We start from the raw sequence: 27,180 nt of genomic DNA, 5'->3' as shown, positions 1-27,180 counted from the left end.
AGCTGCATCAAACACTGAATGGCTATGGTCAAATATTACACCCCTGTCAATATGCTGGAATATGCACATTGTAATCTTAAACTTGTCCACCGCGCATCTCACAAGATACGAGTCGTCACTGCCGGTGTTTTTTTTAATTTTTATTTTCCATCTGCTCTCGTCCAATTTGGCTGGTGAGAGAAAGTCGCTTGGACAACTTTGATTCAAGTACTGAACACTGTGTCTTTTGAGAAAAATACAGTGAACAAAGCTGACAGATTATTTCCCATCATTGCATGTTTGCACAAATCAATGTCACACAGATCATTAAAAAAAGTCGTATTGATCACGTACATACACAGCACACATGTAGCGGGATAATCATAAATATAGCAACTTCTGATCGATCCATGTCTATTTCAGACTTCAAATAATATGCAAATGTAAGCCCCACACATTTCCGGTTAAACTACACCCCTTTCCAGTTTAACCGGCAAGGGGTGCATGCTGAATAGGAAGAGAATAAATCTATTGCAAATGATAAACTCTGCTTCTTCCTAATCCTTTTGGACATGTGGAATTGCTAATTGTAATACGTGATGTATACCAAGGTAAATGTACGTATGTCGAAATAAAATGAAGCATTAGTTTACATCACATTGCGCAGGCTACGGGATCGCTGCATGGACATGCAGACTAGGTACACATGCTAGCATAGAAAGCTACTGGGCTAACTGGTTGGTCTCTCTAATTTGTCGGTACTTATTCTAAACTTAGTCTTTCAAATGCAGCGGGGAAGAATGACACAGGAGTCAAAAACGTATCACTTCCACACAAAATGAGAGAACTTTTTTCCACTTTTTGAAAACATGTCATGTCGCTTCGTAGGAACATGATGACCAGTGACCAGAATACTACATATAACTTGTATTTCAGTGTTTCCACCAGCACAGGGAACAGCAACGTTTACTATTGTGATGGAAAAATTCATATTCCACAGGTATACATAGGTTACACATTATGAATTACTTTATGGCCTCTTGTAGAGCTTCAACTTTTGTAACCGAGCTATCTGTCCCGTCAAGGATGGTGGGCCCAGCAGGAGGCTATCTGTAGCCTGGGGTTACGAATAGTGTCAAAAGACGCCACTGTTTGATAAAAGCGCCCCCTCCCAGGACGGTTGGCCTTTCAGTCAGGAGGTTATCAAGCATGGGTGTGACAAACCATGCCAGAAGAATGGGTGTGTAGGCTAACCTCCACACACAAGGGCGGCATCGTGGGAGTGACAGGAATGTCTCCTTTCTCTTGTAATGTAATTCATTTGCATATTATAGAGCAGGGGTGGGCAAACTACGGCCCGGGGGCCACATGCGGCCCACCAAGCGTTTGAATCCGGCCTGCCAGTTGCTTTTTTATTTCAACTTTTAACATACAAACTGGCAACATGACAAGTCGGATGTCTTATTTAGTAAAAAAAAACAACAACAAAACTGTCAAATTAAATGACGTAGTTTGATGTGGTCTGATGTTTAAAGTGCTCCTGAAAAAAAGGACATGAGAACATACAGCTGATAGTATCACACTTCTACACATAACATTGGACAAATAATTCAAGGAAAATTATAATCATAAAATAGTGTGTGTCTGTGTGTGTATGTTAAATATATGTTCTGGCCCCCCAGACAATTTTGTTAACTCAATGCGGCCCACGAGTCAAAATATTTGCCCACCCCTGCTATAGAGTATAAAAGTTCCCGCCAAGAGGCCCTCTTGGCTAGACGCCTACAGGCCGCTGTGCATACTGTGTGTTGGCTGACCCTTTTGTTTTGTAAAGGTAATAAAAAGTGCCAAAGTTCTGTATTTGTGTGGCTTAGTCATGGCTAGTTTACCATGTTGGGGGAAGACCTGTAACATCCCAACCAAAGCAGGCAACCAAACACCCGCTTCCCCTCCATTCCTTGAGCTCATCCAATCACTAGTCAGAACTCAGCCAGGATTCATTCAGGGTCTCACAGAACGTCAGATTTTTTAAAAAGTCATTACAAAGATGCACATTTTCCCCATTTGGGTGTTAAAAAATACTTGAGCATTGCCGTGGGTTGCTGACCCCTGGACTAGTAATATGCCATAGTCAACCACGAAACAGCAATAATTTATGAATTATTATTATTTTAAACTAAGCAATATATTGAGGGAGAGATATTGGAATATTTAACATACTGAGGGACGCATACACCTGCATACAACATATTATCCCCGGTGGATGAAATGTTACAAGCTTCTTCTTTTCATGGGGTTTTCAGGGGTTCAACTCCCTGCCAGGGTTGCATCAGGAAGGGAATCCGGCATAAAAACAAAGCCAAAACCGTTCAAGCAGTTGATGATCTGTGGTGACCACTGACAGGGAAAAGCCCATAGAAGAATCATTTTAACTCGTACACTTTATCAAGGTATGTTGTGTTATATACACAAATGCAACAAAATGACTAGCCTGTTTCATCTATTACTAATACATAATGCATATGCTACAGTGTCTAGCATTAATATTGTCCCTTGATGAAAACACAATGAGACATACAGTAGCACACCACCTGATATGGAAACCTCAAAGAAAATGGAATCTATAATAATCCGATATCGCTTCAGTTGTATAACTTTAGGCCTCATGAGAAATACATTTGTAATGAATTGAAGAAAGATACTATAGTCCACTGTGTGCTACTCATTCATCACAAGAGGTTTACAAGCTGAGTAAAATATTCCTAAATTGCACAATTTACTTACTTAGATACTTTGGGATTTCTTATTTCTTTTCCATCAACCAATAATGTGTTATCTTTTTCTCCATAACTTGAAGAATGCAGCCAGAAACAAATACAACAGTCACTGCAGAAATACGAAACACGTTTGTAAACAGGTAGATGTTTAGAAACATGTAAGTAGCACCATATTGATATAACATAGAGTATATTTAAGAAAAAGACCACACAGAAAGTTGAGTGTGGTTGTCAGCAGAAACCCACAGCAACATAGTCCCAGCTCCTTCATTCTTGAACAGACATCTTAAAAGCAAACATCACATAACAATAAGTTAAAAAGATGAAACATGTCGGGGGAAATGCCCTAAAAGTAAACCACGGTCCAGCGACACGGCCATAGGTGTGTGCCTTCCTCCTCCACCTGGCTGAACTACAAACACACTGAGGTGGGGGGCTCATGGCAAATGGTTGTCATCGCTTCAATTCATTTGCGTTTGTGCAGATGGAAATTGAAAGGAGGGGAAGCAAGCAGAAGACATCACTTGAGCCATTTAAAAAAGACACACAAGCCTCTTTTTTTGGAAGCTGCTGTGGCTCAGCTGCTACTGGTCTCCTTTCCGGTTGGCCGTTTGCTTTGGCACACGGTCTTTGACTTCTCCTTTCAACTCAGCAAGCTGCTCTGAATGGGCGGCCAAGGTGCCGTTCATCTCAGCCAGGTAGGAGTCAGAGTGTCTCTCCAGCTCGGCCCTGATCCTCTCCAGGTGCTCTGCCAGCTGCCCCAAATTGCTGCACTGGCCCTCTATGTGGCGCACCCTACTATCCACGTCCTTCACCTCGATCTGAACTTCTCTCGCTGTGCTTCGGCAGCCATGGAGCTCCCCGCTAAGCTGTCTCTTCAAGGCCACGAGTTCTCCCTTCAACTGGGCTAGGCGCCTCTCCCCGGCCCCCAGGAGAGAGGCTTGGTGGCCTACCAGTTTGGTGATTCCTTGGACCTGATTGACCAGCTGGTGTTCCCTCTGTTCCCAGGTGGAATTAGCATGCCCCACCTCACCTGCAATAAAACTAATAGAGTCCTTGAGGCCTTTGAGAGTGCGGTTGACAGAGTTGATGTTGACTTTCAGCAGGGTGATCTCACCATGGATTGAGTCGCCGGCTGCCTCCTGGGTGATACGGAAGAGCAAGTTTTGCAGCGTGTTGTTTAGACGGTCCAACTGGTTTGAATGAGAGTCCAGACGATTCTTTATCTTTTCCTCCATATCCTCAAACTCCTGCACCACACTGCCTCTGACGCCCCCTGCTGGAGGAGTAGAAGGTGAGCAGGTGGAGGTGCACAGGAGCTCCAAGTCTATGAGCCGCTTCTCAATGCCATCTAGATTTCCGTCTAATCTCCTCCTCACAGACTCAATCTCTGTCCCCAGGGCCGGGACCACCTGGCCCTCCAAGAGTGCCGGTGCAGTGGCGTTGCTCAGCTCCTCCACAGCCACAAAAACCCTCTCCTCCAGAGTTTTCAACTTGTCCTCCAGCGTGTTCTTGAAGCCATCAAGACCACCAGGGATTCCAGCGTCTGTAACGTTGAGACGACCCTCGATGTCCACCAAGCGGGTCTCAATCAGCGTCTCCACATGGAGGCTCTGCTCACTGAGGGATGATTGGAGCTGCCTCTGGAATTCTGTGAGACCTTCTACTGACTCCTCTAGGAGCAGAACACGCTGGGAGAGACCGTTTACCTGCAATGATCATCACTTTTTAACAACAGACTTTTTTATGTCTTATACCCTGTGAATTGCAGTTAAGTAGTTCCAGGCCCAACCATATCCAAAAATCCACAAATATAGTTGTAGTTAGAGCATAGAGAACCCGTTTACTGCATTTGAACAATATTAGAACCCTCTAAACATGAAATAACACTCCTATACGTGACCTTTGTACTCATATTATCCAACACAGGAGACACAATAAGAGTAAATGGACAATTTAAGACATAAATAAGAGATAATTAAAAGCTGCAATGAAAGCCTGGAGCTCTTGTCTGGTGCTTGTGTGCCTTACCAAACATTAAAGGAACATTACTGACACCTAGTGACCAGCAATGAGTACTGTACGTATATTCTCAAGTCTTTTATTATGTATTCTGAATGCCTTATATTTTTGTTCATTTAGCAATATTTATGCTTGGAATGTGTGATTTAGGTAAAAATAGATATAATTTGCTTATTAGGCATTTTTAACTAATAATAGGCCGTATGTGTAAAACAGCATGATTTATTAATTTTAATATCTTTGGAAAAACGTGATAGAGTGAAGCCACAAAATTAGAACAGCAATGTGGTGAGAGACTTTGGTAATGTAATCAATTTACCCACTAATTTTCAATATATTTATCTTTCTTGGTGTTTGCATCTGTACAAATATTTATATTGCTTTGTAACGGGTCAATTTTAAAAGCCTGCACTCCGGAGAAACCGTGTTGGGCAAATTACTTTCAATAAGTCATCTGTTAAGTTAGTAGTTACTTTCCAAAAAAGGTAATTGAATTGGTCACATAAGTACTCCTTCATAAATGTAATTGGGCACAAGGGAAAGTAATTATTGCAATACTTTTTCCAACAAAAACCAGTTAGGTTTGTAGTGGCTGTGCCATTGAGAGATCCTCCATGAGAATAGTCTGAGGGCCGAAAGTGAGTAACCACGACTCTTGCTAACTAGCTATTTAATTTCCTGTGTAGTAGTGAACAATGGTGACTGTGTGTGATATCATCATGATATCATCGTCATTGATACAGACATGCATAATAGCCAATGCACCTCATTTCACTGTTGGTATAAAAGGGTTGTATAAATTATACTGAATTAGATCACCCTTTGCTGGAAGACAATAATGGTTTTAGTAACTGTTATTTTTACACAGTTACTCTCCACACTGCTTACTGGATATAGTATCTCACAAAAGGGAGTACACCCGTCAATCTTCTCAAAAGAAAAAGCTATAGAAACTGAATTTGGGTGTGAGTTTGAGTAGTCAGTGTGCAGGTTCTATGGATATAGATTAGTATAGATGAACTATCCTCTGTGACAATAAGTCACTACAGCCATTCTTGTCTCAACAGCGGGAAACACATGAGTGCACCTCACAGTGAACATGTCCAGATGTCCAAATTGTGTCCAAAATGTCAATACTTTGTGTAAGGACCAAGGTTGTCTATCATGGACATGGAGTTCACCAGAGCTGTGCTGAGCTTATTGAAATCCCCCACCATAACTGACTGTAAGCCAGACAAAATTATCTATGTGTAAGTATTTATTTTTCTGTGTGTTGATTTATTTTCAGTGGGCACTATTGTATACATTACTTCACTAGCTGTACACTGACAACTCTAAAGTAAATCCAAATTTCATTGCTTTCGTATTGGGCCCCTGCAAAGATAATACAAATGGTAGCTGAAACATGAGGGTTGTACTCACTTTTGTCAGATTTCCTGCCCGGATAAAATGTGTTTTATAATACCTGTCCACAGCAGCTCTCTGTGAGTGTTAGGCCTTGGATCTGCGCTTGCAGAGAACCCAGCTCTGCCCTCAACCCAGTCTCCCTTCCATCAAGGGACTGTTGCATCTGTTCTTGGCCATCTATCTGCTCCCTGTGGCATTGTTTCTGCACGACACTGATCTTCTCTTCACAGTGGCTTTCCAGACGAGTTAGCCGGCGCTCAAATCCATCCAAGAGCTCAGCCCGAATGCCGGCCAGCCTGACATCAAGGAGGTCTTCCAGTTGAGCTGAGCCAGGGACAGGGACAGGCCTTCCTCTTGCTCCTTCTAGTAGTCTCTTTATTTGTCCGTCATGGCCCAGAACCATTCCCTGTGGTGACATAGGTGAGGCCACAATCAGGTTAAGCTGTTAAACCCAACACTGTTTGGTAGAACAGGATGGCACAAACCTGAATCTCCTCTAATATATAAGTTTTGGCTTGAAGCTCATCTTTCACTTGTGTCACCCTTCCTGCAAGGTCCCCAAATCCATTGAATCTGTCTTCCCCCTCCAGTACACCAGGATGCCCATCTGGGATAACCCCATGTCCCACAGCTGAGTCAGGCCCACGTGGCATGCTGGGCAGAAGCGCCACCAGGATCTTGTTGGTGTCTTCCCGAAGAGATGTACGCAGTCGCTCCTCTAGGCCCGCCACAACCCCATTGAGAGTATGAAGACCCTGAGTGAGGTGTCTTAGGCTGTCCTCCATCCGATCCAAACGTTCACCAGTCACTCCGGAAATCCCAAATTTGTTCCCTATTGAAAGCATAGCTCTGATGCATAAGCATATTCACCTCATAATTACACTGCAGAGCAGGATGGTCTCACCATTATTTGGTTTTCCCATGAGAAGCTGTCCACTAGGTAGTGGTCTGTGCTCCGGCAGACTGGGGTAAGGTTTGCCAGGCTCCAGCTCTGCTCCTCCAGGTGTCTGGTCAATAGGGATTCTTGTGCCAAGGGGGACACCTTTTATCCCAGGGCGATGTGGCAAAGCGGCTCCCATGTCAGGCAGTGAGGTGGGCCCATCATTGCAGTTCTCGCCCGAGTATCCGGGGCAGCATCTCCATTCCAGCTCAGTCACTGCTTTATAACCCACTTTGTATGTTGGTTTGTAGAATGTCCTGTACCTGTATGGAAAACATATTCATATATTTTTAAGAGGACATATTGTGCTCATTTTTCGAGCACACACGATAACCCGCACAGAAAGTTTTGTAGGGCTTCCAGATTGCAAATTTCCCTACTGAGGGACGAATAAAGGCATATCTTATTTTATCTTAGACCTCCTTCTGCAGTGCTTCCATGGACTTCATGTTTCCAACCCAAACGGTCTGTTAATTTACTCCACGACTAATTTACGACACTTACTGCACCCCACTCTGCTGTGATTGGTCACACTCCCAAGCATTCCCAAGGACTTCCGGAAACATAAGCTTGCGTTCACTGAGGCAGGCGATCTGCAGCCCATATAAGGAAGTCCGCATCGCATTGACGTCAGTACACTGTTAGCCCGGATTTCATTTGTAATTAAATTATATAAGTATAATGTCATAAAATTGTTGAGTATGACTCCATTACTATAAAATGTCAAGTGTACTCTACTAATTTGCTGACATAATTGAAACCACAAATATCGTTATGTTTTCGTTCTGATAAACACCTCTTTATCTGCCCTGGTCGCCATGAGTTCATCTCTAATTAAATTATTTAAGTATTATACTCTTCAACTGTTGCAGTCATCACTCTAAATTACTGAGTGTATTCTATTAGTCTCGGACATCGCCAAGTTAGTGTCAACGAAGACAAAACAATACAAACACGCATTGAAATATACCGTGTGTTTGATGCAAGAGTATAAAGTAATGATTTTTCCGCTTGGACAAGCTAATATGTGTTAGCGAAGATAGCGTCGATCAGGGATGACGGCCATTAGTTACATTTATATATAGAAGATATAGAAGTTCTTCTAATCATCCGAATGGTACATGTATGTACATCCATACATCCAATGCTATTCACAGGACGTCAGGTTTGTTTGAGTTTTTTGAATGATATCAGCTAAGGACTTTGTGTTCTAAGTAATGGGATTTTGCGCTGCACTAATATTTTCTTTTGTCTGTAACTGGAGACTGGATGTAAATGAGCAACTGGACTTGTTAAATGCCATGTCACTGAAAGCATTTTCATCTTTCAGGTTCATCACGAGTGGTGGGCAAAATCTAAGAGAAAAACATCTTTGATGCACTCGACCACTTCCGTCCAAGGCTGATGGATCTCCTTAGGAAGAAGCGAGGCCTCACTGCTTAGCTTTTAGCTGACTTTTTACGTCAGACACAGGTAAGCGCAGTTGTCTACTCCGTTTCGTTTTCCTGCAACAGTCCTGAACCTTTTACTGTGTTAGTTAGCAAAGAACTACATCATCACATAGACCAACAGAACTGATGACTTGCGGTTCCAGTTTCCAGTTGAGAGCATGCTAACAAAGGCACTTCACGAACACAGTTGAACTCGGGCAGTGTATTAAATGGGTAGTTTGGATTTTCTCACTTCCAAATGTGCAAGCATTTGATGCTTTGGCATCAAACGTGAGAATTCTAATGTGAGATTTTTGGACAACAAGATTTTTGGATCAGTATAAAAAAGGCATAATAGGTCCTCATATTGTCTCTCATCACTAATTTGATCTTTGTTATAAATAATTATTGCCAACGAGTTGAGAGGGTTGGCGGAGAGATGGGAAGGGCAGGGCAAGTAACTGGATGCATTTGTTCTTTGTGGGATTAAACACAGATTAGAGATTAGGAGATTAGGCAAAAATGTAATGTAAATGATGGCATCAGGAATCAGGGATTGAGCCAGGGTCATTATTGGATGTTAGGGTTATCTTTCTTAAGCTTGGATTTCCTTTTGATTGTTTGATTTGGAATCAAGGGTCTCACACACACGTACACACACACAGAAATCATTCTTCTTTGGGGGGTAGAAAATCCACTCCTTAAATTTCCCTTGTGAGATTCAGAATGTTATTGCAAATGGGCCTTTGAAAGTGAAACCAAAGAAAGAGTCACACAGTATGAAATCAAGAAGACATCGCACTGATAGGAATATAGTTTAAGACATTTTTCTATGTCTTTCAGGCAAAAAAGAGCATTTAGAGCCCAAGCATATTTTTTCTAAACAGACAGAAACAATTCCCTCATCAGATGATATTGCTGAAATGAGCCACTTCTGCCTGTGCGTTTGTTCTTTTAAATTCAAACTGTAATCATTACATTTCCACTGATCTTCCCTCTATGGATTAATACATTTTAACACTAGAGGGCAGCAATGATGTGGCAAAAAAGCACATATGTTACAATGCACGGTTTCTTGCATTTCAGGTAATAGTTGAGTTTTATACTGTTGAGCAGTGACTTGCAATTCTGTGTATTACTGTTTGTGTGTGTACGAACTTACATCACAAGAGGACATTTCTGGCCCCAGATGCATTTAGTTGTGTACTCGGCCTTCACGGATGTTCCTACTCCATCCTGCATTGTGCATGTGATGTTCCTCTGAACCACGTAGGCACAGTGGTTTCTGCAGAGAAAGAAAAGGGAAGGGAAAGTAGAAGTGTAGAGTCATCCAAAAGCCTTTGCTTGTCCAGCTGCATGTGATAACAATATTTTTTCTGATATATTTCTGATGTTAAAATGAAACCTTCATAAGTTTCCAGGGTTGTCTCTTCCATCTGTTCTTGATTTTTTTTTGTTGCTCATTGACAGGAAAAGTGGAGTGTATAATGAGGGATGCACTTGCCATTCTTTAAAACTTGCATTTTGTTTCTCATAGATGGGCGGTAGGAAACTACTGCCTTTTCACGCTAAATGCATTTGCTAAATAATGACTGAAACGGTGACATGCTTTTAGGGGAACTGCAGCAGCAGTTAGTTTAGCTGTCAGTGCCCCATTGCCAAGTAACAATGAAAGTACTTAGACTCTACCATGCTGGAGATGACCTTTCTCTCCTCCCCTCTCATAATTGCTTGTACGTTGACTGCAACTGCAAAACGTTCCCCCGTCTAAGACAGGAAATGATCATCTGCACTCTTTGGACTTACACGTGAACCGGGACTCTGACTCAGAGGGGACTATTTAATAACACAAGCAGCCCTGAATGCTGCTCCGCAGCTGTTCCAGGCACATCGAAGTGTTTGGAGGAGCAGAGAGGAACACGGTGAGTGCCAAGTCAACCAGCAAAGAAGGTGAAAAGAAAAGATAGGACCGCCTTTAAGCAACTGTGAGAAAGTGTTGTCAGCTAATCACTGACTGTGCTGACAGTGTTTGTGTGTCACCTCATTGCCTCATGTACAACAAGGGAACAGCAGAGGTCAGAAGTACTGTAATCACCTAGCATGCTGCCAGGTCATGCATTGTCTGGGACGCTGTTGAAAACAGGTTTCACATTAATTTAAAAATCTTACTATAAAGCTGATTCTGATGTATTAATTATCATTTGGGATGCAAAATGAAGAATGTGAACTTCAACTGACCTCAGAAGTGGTGCAAGAGCTAACAAAAACCTCCTAAAATAATCATTTATCGTGGTTAACTGGTTCAAGACCTGGCCATTATAAGTGCATTTCCATGAAGCCCTTATTCATAAATCAAATATTTTCATAGTTAGAGCATAAAAAACCTTTTTACGACTTTCTAAATAGGGGGACCTATATTGCTTTTCTGACCTATAAATGTAGTTATAATGTTGTGGTCTTGTGTTAAACGTTGCCACAGTTTCAGATAATGAGGTTTGCACATTTGGAGGTGAGCCCTAAAAGAAGTCTGGGATGGCTCAAAACGCTTGGTTTGAAAAGGCAAGGTAAAACCGCCCCTTTGTGATGTTACAGACGGGCAGATTTCCTTATATATAAACTCTTGGCCCTCCCCCAAGCACTGCTCTGCTGTTGACTTGCTAGCACTGCCTCCAAAGGGAAAGCCACATTTGTTTCCAATTCCTAAAGACGCCACCATCAGGCACAAGTGGTTGGAGTTCCTGGTTCCCTACCAGCAAAAGAAATACATTTTCATCTGTCAAGGGCATTTCCCACTGGACTGTTTAGTGAACATGGGCCACTATGCAGCTGGACTAGCCCACAAACTTGCTGAAACCCTACGCCTTTCCAACGTTACTTGGTGGTGTGGAAGAGTCAGAAGGGCCAGCAGTAAGTAACGGTTTATCAGTGTTCTAACTGTCTTTATTTTGTGAAAAGCGCTTGTCTGTGTAGCAGCAGAGTGGGCATGCCTGGAGGTGGGCTATGGGTGGAATACATTAAAACAGACCGGAACCACGAAATCCAAAGAAATACAGTTGAATAGGTACAGATTCTGGAAGAACTAGAACGCTTTGTGTGCTGGTTATTGTGTGTAGCTGCTCTATAGGAGTCCACAACTCAATACGAAGGGCCAAAAAATGAGCACTATAGGTCCACTTTAACATTATTAGAGCCTTCTAGACATGAACTAACACCCTTACCTTTACACTCATACTACTCAATATAGTAGATATTAGAGTAGGTATTAGAGTTGAGTTTATAGCCTTGTCCACACAGGAAGGTTCCTGACATTTTTTTATGAGTGGGCATAAAAAAGGTTTCGGCCATACTTTTTGGGATTAGTAATAGTAAAAGTTGTATCCAGATGGGAACAAATCACTGAGTGAAATCAATGTAACACACAAGACACGCCTACATGTGGCGCTGTGGAGAAACGTGGGTGGAACCACGTAACACACCAAAGCTTAGAAGAAGTAATCCACAAACCAGTCGTCTTCCACTTTTCAAGGCTCTTTTAGACTTATGAGAAGTGGAATTACTTCTTTGAGTCATGATGGAGTATGCAACAGCAAAATATGAGGAAAATGTCAATTTGAGTGAGCCATGTCCGATATTATGTTGGCGTATCATCAGAGCTGACTTCTGGTGATTTGACGGTGACAAGGGGGAGGTTCTTGGGTGGATGAGAGACTGAAACGATAAAATACTTCACCGTTTTGACCTGAGAACATTCCTTGTGGACAATGCGTCAGTTTGGGATTTTTATTAGGTATTATTGTTCCTATTGTGAGATAACACAAACCGACACTTAGTAGCCAGTGTGGGCATGCCTGCCTACATAGTCAGTCACAGCGTCTTTCAATGCGTGTTCTGAATGCCTGACTGTATATTTGTATTTTAGGCCATTTTTATGCTTCAAGATGTAAGAATATGTAACATTTTTTTCAATGTGCATATTTGTTTCTGTAATCATAGGCCATATTCAACCACGAAACAGAGTGATTTATTAATTAGATAAAAACCATAATTGACTCTAGTTTTCTAATGCTTTTGGAACTGTTATTAATGTATTAAAGCTCAAGCACTGAAAGCACCCAACCTACCAGCTCTGCAGGTATACATTTCCAATTCCTGAAGGCGATTAAACGCTGTTCATTTCCTCTCATGATCTGCGAAGCATGATTTGTTGACATGACACTCTAAATCTTTAGTTCCAAAATTAATAAAGCCTTATTATTATGGAAAGTTTGGCATCATTCATCTTGTGCAAGGTCCCATTCATTGCAGATGTACAGTTAACAAAAGTATATGTGTGTAAATTGTAAACAAATGTGCCTGGTGTAGTTTATCCACAATGACAATAAGCTTGGTGAAATGCATGTTTGTATAACAGAGTTGACTGGTCTGACGTTTTATTGGGAGCATGTGTGAATATGTAGTATAGTAAAGAAGAGTGGTACACGTGAGATACACATATAAGTGGGGGAGCCAGCAACCTTTATTCATTGCAAGCTGAGCGTCCAAAGTAAGGAGAATGGCTCTCATTCATGTCTGTTTTCACACATCCATCAATGGCTTTTGGGTCTGTGGGTGCTATTTTATTATGCTGTGAGTTCTTGCATGTGCACATTTCAAACAGGTGTTTTTTCACTTCATATCCCAACACACACATGTTTTATTGCTAGGTAGATAAATAGCTAATAATTCACAAACTCTGTGCTCAAACCTGCTGCAGGTTTGTTTTGTCTGCTGAATGAGGTGCGGGAAGAAAAATGACTTCCTAATCCGGAGTGATCTAAGATTAGACATACAGTAAATGAGGAGACATAAGAGCGATTATCCTCAGTGAGCTTTTTCACATTTCATCTCAAAAGCAATATACAGTAGTTTAGGAGACTGGTGTTAACAGTGGTTTAACACCAATACTTAAACAGCAATAAACACTGCAGGGGTCACGGCTAAAGTCATGGCGCATCTGCACACTGTGACAAAAATAATACAAATGGTAGCTGAAACATCAGGAGTGTACTCACTTTTGTCAGATTTCCTGCCCAAATAAAATGTATTTTATAATACCTGTCCACGGCAGCTCTCTGTGAGTCTTAGGCCTTGGATCTGAGCTTGCAGAGAACCCACCTCTGCCCTCAACCCAGTCTCCCTTCCATCAAGGGACTGCTGCATCTGTTCTTGGCCATCTATCTGCTCCCTGTGGCATTGTTTCTGCACGGCCCTGATCTTTCCAGTTAGCCCGGGGGTCAAATCCATCCCATACGAAGGGACATCTCATACGATTCACGATGTATGTTGTGTGTAGCACAGGTGGTCACAGCAGCACTATGATGGGGGGGGGGGGGGGTAGTGGGAATGTGGAAAAACAAAGGGAAATCTAGCCACAGCCGTGGGAGAATGCGCTTTGAGGAAATAGTGTAGAGAGCAGAGGTGGAAGAGGAAGGGTATGAAAAGTGAACCAGACATGTTCATGAGCTTGTTGGGTGTTGTGGAGACAAGGTGCTGGCATTTCTGAGCCTGTTGACGCCATAATGCGAATAAAATGAGTTCATTTATTCTCATCACAAACTGTGGGTCATACTGATTATTTTTTTACAGTTTGCATTTATCGATTAATATTTCCAAACTCCAACCTTTTGAAATAGTAATCAAAACTGAATATTTTCTTAAATTTCTTAATATTTTCTGAATATTTTCTCTAAAAAAGGTTTAATAATGAAAGTGTTCTTGGTGGCCCTGTGTCCCCCTGTCGTAACGCCGGGCTCCCCCTAGGGGGTGAATCCCCCAGTTTGAAAACCACTGTGTTAAAAAGTGTATGTGATGTTTGCTTTTGAGTTCACGGGTGACAGAAGGAAACGGGTGGCCACACATGATTAAGCACTAAGTGTCAAAAGCCAAGCCACAACAAACCTTTAGATTTATTGTCAGAACTGGACAATGAGGACGTGAGAAGGAGAAAAAACAGTCCGTGGAAAAAGAAGTTACCGTTTTGCACAATAAATCCTAAAAATATCTGCTGCTGTTTGGAGATAAAAGAACAAATCTAAATTGTCTGTTGGGATCGTATATAACTCTACACTTGGGCGTAAGTGATTGAATACGAGTGATTGCTTCACAAACCCTTCATTGTAAAGAAGATTGAAATTTACTGGTAATGCACAAGGTAAAAAGAAACCATGGAGGATGACTGGAGGATCCATCCATTCATTTTTTGTACCATTCATCCTTGTCACAGCGGCGGGTCGACCCAGGACCAGTTGCCATATAGATACATACTATACAGTAAAATTAGTGTTTCTTGTTGTCAACCATTGCAAGTAGTCCACTTTACAGATACGGTCATCCCCATTCATTATTTTCTCCCCAGAGAATAATAAAATGCAACATTGTCAACTCCACTTTAGAACACAGGAGAAAATGTGCTGATCCATCCATCTTCCAGAACCACCCATCTGACCTCATGCTAAAAGCCAATTCTCAAGTGAGATAAACTCTCCTCCTAATCACAGCATGCCTTAGGCCCCCCAACTACAATCCTCAGCAAAACACTTCTCACCTCTTCCCCATCTTGCAGGCAGGACCACACTTACCGTTTCTCCTGCTTCTTGGTCATTGAACACATTGGCCCTCTAATACCAAAATATTGCCTTTTGTCAGTGACTGAAGTGTGTCCATTTCCCCCCCCCCATGAGCTGAGTCCTACTGTAAATATTTCCAGTATTGCATTACAGTTGTAAACTGGCTTTCTGTCTCTCAAGGGGAGAGCAGAATTCCTATCTTGGATTCTCACGTGCAGCGTTTTTGGCAAATATTTTTCCTGCAAGACCTCCTCCCTGTGCTGGGCCCTTTCAAGCCAGACTTGTTCATACAGCCTTTACTGGTGCAAAAATATGCAGGCATTCTTTTCTTAATTAAGGACATGTAGGCTCCACATCCTGCCATTCCTGTCCTTCTCGTTTTGTTCTTTTTTGCTACTCTGATGACTCTTTTTTTAGGATTTCCTGTGTTTTTTGTTGTTATCCATCCATCTACTTTCTAGGCTGCTTATCCTCATTAGGGTCGTGGGGGTATGCTGGAGCCTATCCCAGCTGACTTTGTGGCGAGGCCGGGTACACCCGGGACTGGTGGCCAGCCAATCACAGGGCACGTATAGAGAAACAACCATTCCCACCCACATTCATACTATAGCAGACAATTTGGAGCATGTTTTTGAAACAGCAAGTAAATAAATACTGTAAGTAAATACACACAGGACATCTACCAATACGCCACGGAATGACAAAAAGCTAATTCTTCTTTCTCTTTGGGCTTTTCCGTTCAGGGGTCGCCACAGCAAACCAATCTCCTCCGTCCAACCCTGTCTTCTGCATCTGTCTCTCTCATGTCCTCCTTCACTACATCCATAAACCTCCACTTTGGTCTTCCTCTACGCCTCCTACCTGGCAGCATCCTTCTACCAATATATTCACTATCTCTCCTCTGGACATGTCCCAACCATCTCAGTCTGGCCGATAACTGACTTTATCTCCAAGGCCTATAACATCTACTGTTGCTGTGTTTGACTTATCACGGATTCCATGGCCTGCCAAAGACTGGAGCAGTGCAGGTATTGTTTTTATTGTCATATACAGTGCTACCTTGGCATAAGAGTGGCCCAACTAACCAGTGCTTTTCACATTTTTACATCTCTCTGATGTTTTTGACATTGAACTGCTAGCTAAATTGGACTTCCAGCTGCTATTGACGGGCTGTCAATGTGATGACCGTGGCTGAAGTCCAGTGTATTGCTAGCGTTAGCCATTTAACATGGAACTACCGCAATGATGCACATTAGCACTCAAAGTCTAGGCTTACCTTTATGGGTTCCGACATTGTATCAGCATTCGGGGGCGAGTATGAGGTGAAAGAAAAAGGGGGAAATACACCCAAATACATCCATACAGCCGTCTTTGCATCGGAGAACGGTTGTTGGTGCGTTCAATGGCCATCAAAAAAGTATGAGAAATCGCAGCTCACATTAAATATTCAAAAACTGTATTTATTACAACAGTATTGTAATAAAATCGTATAATACAATGCGTAATTTGTATGTATTTTAATGTGTTTTAAAAGAGAAATGAAATTACCTTGAGTTTGCAATTTTTATTAAATGTTTTATGACTATTGCCCTGTTTTAGGGATTTTCATTTGTACATTTCATGAAGGAAGAAATGTTTCTGAATGTTCTTAAATAGGCTTTTTTACTCACAAACATTTAGAATTTAAAACCAGTATCATAAATAAACAAATTTTGAAAAATCCAATTTTTTAAATCCAAAATATATGCTCATGTCAGTGTCAGAGTTGTCACTCGCTCACATTTTGTATTTGCTGAATGTTTGTGGGTGACTTCAAGAGCCAAAATGCTAATAATAAAGAAAAACAGTCATACAAAAAACGCTTGCTGACTGTATTTTAAATAATGGTCCATTGTTCCGACATTGATATTGTCATGATGTGGGCGTTACCCCCTCATGACAGCTCTTTAATTTCCTTCTTTGCCTCTGTTCCTGTGTCCATGTCTCATGTCATTCTGTCACTACTTCCTTTGTTGTTTCCTTTCTAGTTTACTTTCTCCTTGAATGCTTTTATTTTTGTATTCACTTCCCGTCTTGCCTGGTTTTCGTTTCCTATCTTCCACACTCAATCCCTCCTATTTAGTTCAGGTGTGTGCTCCCTCTGTTTGTTGGTTCTTTGTCATTTGTTTGCCTTGCTTGGCCAGTTGGCGTGTTTGCTGCTTATCGGCTACCATTATTAAATCGAATACTTTTTACCTGCACTACGTTCCTGTGTCTGCATCCTGGGGTCACGACCATGCCAAAACATAACAGAAAGAACCAGCCAATACACTGTGACCACGCTGAGCAGGAATATTGGAACTCTGCTCGTCCCCATCAACACAGTGCTCCCCAGCACCACCGCTCACCCTCCCGGCCGCCGTGGATGCAATTGGAAGCCGGAGTCAACCCTAGTGGCTGCTCACACACCAGCCCAACGTTGACGCAGACGCACGTCTCGGCTCCAGTTCCAAGTCAGGTTAAAGATTGTTCTTCTCCTTCCACTTTGACATTCCTGGTTAACCACCTTCCAATGCCCCCAAAGCCTACACCACGCAACCTCAAGGTTCAGCAACCCCCGGCTCCCACGCCGCGCTGCTTGAAGCCGCACACTCCACCAGAACCCAAACCATGCAGCTTCAAGGTTCAGCAACCCCCGGCTCCCATGCCCAGCCGCTTGAGACCCCAGAGCCCCCCAAAGCCCAAACCTTGCAGCTTCAAGCCTCTGCACCCTTTGGCTCCCGTGCCCAGCGGCTTGATGCCTCAGATCCCCCCAGAGCCCAAACCGCGTCTGTACGCTACCGGCTGCCCAAGACTCACAGTCCTCTTCCTCTGCTCCACAGCTCAGCCAAGACCCAGGGCTTGCTCCCGTCCCGGTGTCCTCTCCTCCACGTCGGCACGCCATGCCTCCGGTGTCCTCTCCTCCACGTCGGGACCAGGAGTCCCCAACCGCCGGGCCGGGGACCGGTACCGGTCCGTGGCGCATTTGCCACCGGGCCGCACATCACACCGAGATGGGACCGTCTCGTCTTAACAAAACAAGCTCAGGCCTCCCACTGATTCAGCAGATGAGTTGTATTTTCCCTGCACTTAACATTTGCTTTTAGCCCCATCGTGTTATTTTGGTCTAGACAGTGTGAGTTCAATCCGTCCTCAAGCTCACGTACCAAGCAATGTGGTACTATGAATAAAATTATATTGCTTCAGATGAAACATTGACATTGATAATGATAATACATTTTATTTGTATAGCGCTATTCAAAATACTCAAAGACACTTTACAGAAGAATGGAGTTGAATAAAAGCAAGTAAACAGAGTAGAAGACACACCAAAATACAACATTCATTGGTTAATACACAGTTAAAACATGAGAAAAAGCGGGGCGGGGCACAGCAGTCAGATATAAAAAGTTAGACATTAAAACCGATTTAAAGAGGTGGGTTTTTAGTTGTTTTTTGAAACTGGGAAGGTCAAGCATGGAGTGAATGGGGCAAAGAGTTCCAGTGGGTGGGGGCAGCGATGGAGAAGGATCTGTCTCCCCAGGTTCGGAGCTTGGTCTTACAGGGGAGTGCCAGGAGGTTTGAGTCTGAGGAGCGAAGGGGACGCGGGGGATTGTGTGGATGGAGGAGGTCTGTGAGATATGGGGGGGTCAGATCGTGGAGGGCTTTGTAGGTGATGAGAAGAATTTTGAAGTTAATGCTTTGGGAATGGGAAGCCAGTGGAGGTTTTTGAGTACAGGGGTAATGTGTTCACAGGAGCGGGTGGAGGTGAGGAGGCGGGCAGCGGAGTTCTGAATATATTGTAGTTTGTTGAGGGTTTTGGACGGTGTGCCGTAGAGAATACTGTTGCAGTAGTCGATTCTGGTTGTGATGAATGCATGGATTAGGGATTCAGCGGCAGAGAATGTAAGGGATGGACGGAGTCGAGCTATGTTCTTAAGATGGAAAAATGCAGTCCGGGTTAACTGTTTGATGTGGGGTTCAAATGAAAGGGTGGGGTCCAGGAGGATACCAAGGTTGCGGATGAGCGGGGATGGAGTGAGGGTGGCGCTGTCAAATTGAAGATAGAAGTTGTGGGTGGGTGTTGTGATGTTTTTGGGACCGATGATGATAATATCTGTTTTGTCACTATTAAGTTTAAGAAAATTTTGTTCCATCCAAGTTTTGATATCAGCTAAGCAGTTGGTGAGGGTGGACTAGATGTTGGAGTTGATGGAGGTGGTAGAAATGTATAGTTGAATATCATCGGCGTAGCTGTTGAAATTGAGGCCATGTCGACGGATGATATTGCCAAGTGGAAGGATGTAGAGGATGAAGAGAAGAGGACCAAGCACCAAACCTTGGGGAACACCTTGAGGTAAAGGGGCTATGGAGGAGGAGCAGCTATTTATGTGCACAAGCTGTTGACGATTGGTGAGGTATGATTGGATCCAGGACAGAGCAGAATCGGTGATATTGAGGCTGGTTTTGAGGCGGGACAGGAGGATAGAGTGGCTAATGGTGTCAAAGGCTGCGGTGAGGTCTAGGAGGATGAGGATGGTAAGATGGCCGGAGTCGAAGGAGAGAAGAAGATCATTGGTGATTTTAAGAAGAGCTATTTCAGTGCTGTGTTTGGGACGGAAACTGGACTGGAAGGATTCAAACAGGCTGTTGGAGTTGAGGTGAGTTCGAAGTTGAGCAGCTATGACACGTTCAAGGATTTTGGACAGAAAGGGGAGGTTGGATATGGGATGGAAATTGGAGAGGTTATTGGGATCGAGGCCAGACTTTTTGAGTGTGGGGGTGATTGCCGCCAGCTTGAGAGACTGTGGGACGGATCCAGTGATAAGGTAAGGGCATGAGGGTTGGTGGATTTAAGATTCCTGAAGGTTATTTCATGTTTAACTTTTGGGACACTAAGAGATGTGTGTAAATCAAATGTGACGGCCAGATGGTCTGATATGTGGAGGTTATGGCTAGTGAGGTTGTGAATATTGATACCAGTAGAGCAGACAAGATCCAGGATGTGTCCTCTGGTGTGGGTGGGAAAGTTAACTTGTTGAGTGATGGAGAAACAGCTGAGAAGGTCAAGGAATTCTGTCACGGGTTTGGAGTTGGAATTGTCAATGTGAAGGTTGAAATCACAGAGCAGAAGGATGGATGATGAGATGGCAATTTAATTGGGTGATGAGGTCCATAAAATCTGATCGGAAAGAGGAATTTGGTTTTGGGGGGCGATAGATGGCACCGGAGGGAGATTGGAGTGACTTTGATTTCCTTTTTATATATGACTGCTGTGCCACCGCCACGTCCGTCAGGACGGGCGTTTTCAAGGTATGCAAATCCAGGAGGTGTTGCTTGGTTGAGGGAGAAATAGTTCAAAGGTTTGTGCCAGGTTTCAGTCAGACAGAGGAAGTCCAGTTTATTTTCAGTGATGTATTCATTTAGGATGAGAGCCTTGTTGTTGAGAGAATGGACATTTAGGAGGGATAATTTGAGATTATGAGAGTTCGTCAATTGATCTTGGCTGCGGGAGAGTGGGCTGAGATTTGTCAAATTTACGTGTTTATTGTTATAATAGCGGAGTCCAGTCGGGCGGTATGACCAGTGGGATGGGATCTTGTTTGTTGGTGAAAGAACAGGCTGAAAAGTAGAACAAGCAGTAGCAGGGTGCAGTGGATGCTGTGGCCTGCAGGAGGAGCTGTGGGTAAAATTGTAGCCGGATATGGAAGAAGAGAAAGGGGGGGGGGAGTGTCTGATTAAGTGTAAATAGTCACGCACTGTGAACAGCGTGTTGTAAGTGTACTGTTAAAATTCGACTGCCAAGCTTGCTAGGATGGAGGCCGTCAGGATTAAAAAAGGATTTCCGGCCCCAAAAAAGATCGAAGTTGTCGATATAGTTAAGAGAGAGGGAATTTGTAGCAGACTGGAGCCAGATGTGGAGGGAGAGAATGCGACTGAATATAGCATACCCGTGGTTGTGAGGTGAGAGAGGGCCACTAATGAAGATAGTCTTGCCAGAAGGGGGGGAAAGATCGCTCAACAATGTCAACAAGCTTTGAGTGGATGAGGGGGACAGTGGCTCCGGGGAAACAGTACGTTGAAGAAGCGAATGTTCCTCGTGATGGAGTCCCCAATGATAATGGTGGTTGGGGGGAAGAGGGGAAGGGGCGGTGCCGAAGAAGCCTGGACAGATGACAGTGGCAGTGTCACATGGGGTGGGGGCGACTCGGCAGCTGGAATAGTAGAAGTTAAAGAGGCAAGATGGCGCCGTGGTGCAGGGCTGAAGTTCACAACAGAGATGCGACGAAAGCTTTTTGGCCCGGGTGACAGTTTAGCTGGGGTGGAGGTCGCCAAGGACTTGGGTTTTCCCCCAGCAAGACGGCTGCGGCGGAGCTGCCGGAGGGACAGCGGAGGGAACATCCGGCCGATCGTGGAGGACATCATGCATGGACTATCCGTTGAGGCAGCGAGGGAAGCTGGATGTGTGTTAGATTCGGACCGTGTAGATGGGAGACAGAAAGTAATGGTGTCCATTAAGAGCTCAGCTCACTGAGAGCTCACTGTGCATGGTAGCAATGCGCTCTTCCAACTCGTGGATTTTTCCCAGGAGGATCGAGCAGTCAGGGCAGCCGGAAGTGGAGGTGAGTGGGGCCATGGTGGGTAAGGTTGCTGAAAAACAGTAGGCAGACGTCCAGAACAAGGCTGAAAGTGCACGATTCTGCTTATGGCAGGCAGCAGTGGAGTAGAAGAGTGGTGGTTAGCGAAGACAGGGACAGAGACTTACACGCAAGGGCTCCAATGGAGCCCTCTGTGTAGAAACGGCGTCATGTTCGCAACTGAGAAGTAGCAACAGTGCAGGATATGAAGGAACGAGACTTACAGACAAGGGCCCAACTGTAGAGAATACACTTCTGAGATTAGTGGAAACTCAGGGCAGCAGGTAGAATGAAGATTTCAGGAGATCCACGTTAGCCAGTTAGCCGGTTGTAGTGACAGCACTTCCGGGTGTAGTGAACATTGTCCTCATATCACTGCCACCTATTAAAGGGGACCTTTTTTCCACTTTTCTGACCTATAAATGTAGTTAGAATGTAGTATTCTCGTGTGCCAAAGTCTCAGATAAGGAGTTTCAGAAATGTTTTCACATTTGTAAGTGAGCCCTGAAAGAATTTTGGGATCGTAAAAAGGCATTGTAAAACTGCTGCTTTGTGATGTCACAGAGGTGCAGACCTCCTTATACGGGCGTGTCTGTAAGAAGATAAGCTCTCTGCCCTCCCCCAAGCTCTGCTTCCTCCACCCTCTCCCAAGTGCTGTTCCTCTGTTTACTTGCTAGCAAGCCACATTTGTTTCCAATTCCTAAAGACGTCCCCATCAGGCACTTGTGGTTGGACTTCCTGATTGCCTACCAGCAGAAGAAATGGATTTTCATCTGTCTACAGCATTTCACATTTCACTGGCCTGTTTAGTGAACATGGGTCAGAATGCAGCTGGATTAGCCAGCGCCTTTCCAACGTTACTTGGTGGTGGGTGCTTCTTGTGGGAGTGGAACCACGACCTGTACAATGCCTTGCTTGGAAGTCTTGGTAGAACCGACTGACAGTACTTGTGGATCAAACCAAAATTCCAGACATTGTTTGGGAACATGTATATATTGTTAACGTATTAAAAAAAATAAAATAATAAATAAAGCATATTACTTCATAATATGCTAATAATAAATAATAAATCAATACAATAATAAACCACTTCAGTCAGCTTCTTGACATCAGCTTCTACTGAGTGATTGGCTAAGGGTGAGACAGATGGAGCAATCTTCAATATGTTACAAATGCCCACATTTTAATCGGATTAATCACAGTTTGTAAATTAATTCATCATGATTAATCACCATTTCCAACTGTATGATATAGACCCATTTTTACTGTATTACCAGACAGATAAATGTATACATTATTTGTATTTTATTGACATCTCCAAATGAACTGACAATTTAAACCAAGCTAAAAGACACCACATATACTGTATCTGAAAATCTATTTGCCTAACAGTAGTCTCTTCAATAGTAGCGGAACATAAGAATCACATTTTAACTGCATTATGATGAGCAATGAGGGCTTTGCATTCAAGGACAATACGAAATTTAAGTTGAATTCACATTTTGAGTGTATTTTCTTGGATTTCCAAGCATACTTGAATGCTGATATGAATATAAACTTTATGTGTTTCTAGTTGTTCTTGTGATTTTCATAAATTTCACAGTACTGTGATTTTTAGACTTGAAAAAAAATGGTGAGTGTTGAAATTTGTATTGTCCCCCAAATTATCATGATATATGATAATATATGATAATATCATGATATTATATGTGCCGCATATGCACCCTTCCTCATGGAGTCCCACGTTTGTATATAACTCCAGTGGAATTTGATGAATCAATAACCAACAGTATGTTGGCATATGAGGATTGCATGATCCTTATCATGGATAAATCAAAATCCCTGTGAACTTCCATACAAAGTGGAAGGGTGGATGCATATGTTGTGTGAGGCCAGCCTGGGAGTTTATTACCCAGGCCCTGTGACCCCTTACTGGAGACTGTCTCCATTCTCCCCACTGGACACCCACAAACTTACAATAACAGCCCGTGCCCTTTGACCTCTGCCAACTCTATGGCCCTTCGTCCTCTGATCTGCGTCCCATGCATCATTGCAAAGCACTTGGATATACAATATCTCTGACCTAATCTGTGATGGCATGTGGCATCTGCTGGGATCCTAAGTGATGTACCCAGCCGGGATAAATCAAACACCTGCTGTGTACTTTGTGCGACACTGGTGTGTCGTAGCTGATAACCATGAAAGATGCTTGTGAGATGCCACGGCAGAGCTGTGCTAGTCCCTTGTAACATGCAGCTATAGAAACACTTTTATACTTCTTTTCAGCAGCAAGCATTTGAAATGAACACTTTCATTTGTACATTTGTACATTTCGCATTCCGTGCATTTAACAATCTGTTTACAAAATACAACAAACACTTATCCACAATTGGGCCTCTTTTATAAAATCTATTGTTTATAAAAACGAGGCCAAGAAGCCACACTCATGGTGGCCTCCCTAGGTTTCTTCCTAGTACTTTTAATCCTTTGAAATATGCAAATTCAATGGTTTCTACTAAAAAGAAAAGAAAAGAAGACACAAAATACATTTGTAATAAAGGTCAGTGGACAAATATATAGATTTATTTTGTATTTCTGTCTGCAATTGGCTGGCCACCAGTCCAGGGTGTACCCCGCCTTTTGCACGAAGTCAGCTGGAATAGGCTCCAGCATACCTGCGACACTAGCGAGGATAAGCGGCATAGAAAGTGTGTATTTGTCATCATGACGTGCGTCTTTTTCTGACTGCATGTCACTGCAAAAGTGATATTAAAAAAAAAAGACTGGAATTTGCCAACATGCATAGTGACAAGCTACACAGCTTCTCCGAGTCACATAAAAGTCTGTAAAGTTGTTGTTTACAGACCCAAAAATTAAGCACAGAGAAAAATACCCACTGTGAAATATGGAGGAGACTAGGAATGAGCCGGATACTCATTTAGAACCAGTCAGGTTCAATTATGGATAATGCTTTTTTACCAACTGGAGTGTGAACGTGTTGCCCAGTGTCAGAAAGCTTGGTCTCAGTCACAGGCCAATGGTCCAACAGGACAATGACCCAAAAGACACAGCCAAAACCACAAACACATTGGGCTATTCTGAAGAGGCTGATTTCAATGACATTTTTGCAAAGAGCCCATCAAAACTGGGAGAGCTGGAGCAGTCTGCTCATGAGGAAATACCCATTTAGTGGTGCGGGGGTCTCCACGAGTTACAGGAAGTGCTTTGACCTGAACCTTTGTAAATGTCCCCACTGAGGGCCGAATAAAGGTATATCTAATCTAATTGCTTCAAAGGGTTGTGCAACAAAACATAAGGACAAGCGCCATCATTTTGTCCCGGTTTCATTCTTCCTTTTCTTGAACCACAATTCAAAAGTCTGATTAGTTTTTTTTCTGTAATGCCACTTTTGTCAGTTCTCAATGTGTATGGTCTTGTTTGTCATTTAGAGTGTCCACTTTGAAAATGTATATCTGACATTTGAATGCAAAATTCATAAATCAAAGAATCTATATCTAATTTGACACAATGATAAATATTGCATTTCTGAGGCAAACCAATGTGTTTAGACATGATGACCCCTCCCTCGTAGGGAAAGGAGTAGTAACACTAATAACTGGAATAGGTTAATATATATCCAAGAAAAAACAGAAACCATATTTAAAAGACTAGTGCATCACATGCTGAAACAAGTTAAAAAAAACATTATTTTGGTCCACTGCGACAAAGTGTTTACATTGCAGTTGACTTGACAATTTGAATCCCACAAAAATGCCCAAGTCTGAAAAAATCAGTCACAGAAAAAAAGGTCAACAGAGTTTTGACTAAATAAACTCCAAGAAGGTGCTGCCTTCTGTGTGTGGGATGCCGGGGCGTCTTATTTTGTAAGGTGAGCACCCTCAGCAGACCGAGGCGGTGCTCTGAGGCCGTTGGAGCGAAGCAGCAGGTAGCTGGGGAGCTGTCCAAAGTCATAATAGCTCTCACGGGAAGCCAAGCAAAAGAGACAGGAAAGGGGAGGAAAAAATGAAAGCCCCGCAGGCCAAACATCAGCCATCTCAATCCAGGAAAAACATATATCACAGTTCTGTTTCAGCTCACAGCTTCATGACTTTCAAATGACCAGCATATCACAGGCTTTGTTATTCCTCTCTGCTCGTGTGCTGTGACCGCCAACAACGTATCAGGCTGGAATGTTATGTTTATGACACATATCTGATCAGAAACAGAACATCCTTTGCCTCATTTCCATGCAGTGCTTCTCAAATAGTGGGGCAGGAGGAGGGAGTGCAAACTGTCAGGGTGGGGGTGGGATGGAGGACTTTCGATATTAGTAGAGTCCTGCCAACATGGATGAATTTGTCGGCATGCAATTTGACTCTTGAATATGCTTGTATACTTCACCGCTCTCCATTTTGTTGCATTTTGCTACTTTTAGTTTTGAGTTCATTGCAATTGGCTGGCGACCAGTCCAGGGTGTGCCCCGCCTCTCGCCCAAAGTCAGGTGGGATAGGCAGAATAGAAAATGGATAGTTTTGAGTTCAGTCTGTACAATACAGATAAAGAAATGACTACCAGTGTCTCAATAGTGTTTCAAGTCAGGAGGCTGAAATGTCTTTGATTGGAGAGTACACCAGTTCCCTCTGAGAGGGGGTACCCAACTGTACCCAGCCCCCCCTCACTACGTACACAAAAAGTGAATGATCAATACACCTGCCATCACGTCATGCACCAAAAAGAGCAAAACAAGTCATCATGTCATTCTTCCTCTGAAATATGTCGCTCAAGTACAGATGGTTGTCGGTGTGAAGCACAAAAAGGGGTCAGACAGAAGGGTCGATTATAAAGCTGATGCCATAACTAAAACCACATTTGCGCAAATAAATAATCAATGAACTGGTGTTTCTTATGGGAGCATGAGTGGGCGGGGTCCATTTGGCAACTCTCTAGTGAATGAAAACAAAGGCAAGCACTTACTTTTGGCGCGTCATGGGCTTGTTTGGGGTATACTGAGGGATGGTTCCAGCTTTGTACATGTTGTATCTGTGTCCATAAAAAGGCTTGACATAGCCTCCATAGAAGGTTCCTTTGCTGTCCACCGCAGACAGCAATACTACCAAGAGAAAGAACGGGACGAGCTGGCCGTTCATTGTTTTGCCTGCCTTGATATTAATCCCTCAGACGAGAAAATGAAGGCGGTTGTAGAAGAAATGAGGACTGGTAAGTGGAAGCTGGAAGCTGTGGGTTCCTCAGGGTCCTGTGCTGAAGTTCCTCACAAGACATGCAGCATTGTCTTCCTCAGTGGGCCCTGAACGAGACATGAAGTCCAAACAGCTGCAGCATAAGCAGCATCCTGCCCAGGTTGCC

General features: G+C 43.2%; 1 protein-coding gene across 2 annotated transcripts; it reads right to left on the bottom strand.

Annotated features, from left to right (window-relative positions):
- Positions 1-229: 229 nt before the first annotated feature.
- LOC131104772 (EMILIN-3) lies at positions 230-27,180 on the bottom strand. Of its 2 annotated transcripts, none has more exons than XM_058052281.1 (6): positions 26,791-27,180; positions 9,718-9,840; positions 7,090-7,388; positions 6,671-7,017; positions 6,244-6,591; positions 230-4,465 (listed from the first exon to the last, which is right to left on the bottom strand). In XM_058052281.1, the coding sequence occupies exons 1-6, from the start codon at positions 26,961-26,963 to the stop codon at positions 3,341-3,343; spliced, it is 2,415 nt and encodes an 804-aa protein (XP_057908264.1). In that variant the 5' UTR covers positions 26,964-27,180; the 3' UTR covers positions 230-3,340. The 2 variants fall into 2 exon arrangements, with proteins under 2 accessions (XP_057908264.1, XP_057908265.1); XM_058052282.1 differs by lacking the exon at positions 26,791-27,180 and adding an exon at positions 16,437-16,567.

This window comes from Doryrhamphus excisus, chromosome 16 (genome assembly GCF_030265055.1).
Source record: "Doryrhamphus excisus isolate RoL2022-K1 chromosome 16, RoL_Dexc_1.0, whole genome shotgun sequence".
NCBI classification, from domain to species: domain Eukaryota; kingdom Metazoa; phylum Chordata; class Actinopteri; order Syngnathiformes; family Syngnathidae; genus Doryrhamphus; species Doryrhamphus excisus.
This window is presented reverse-complemented; position numbering and strand designations above follow the sequence as displayed.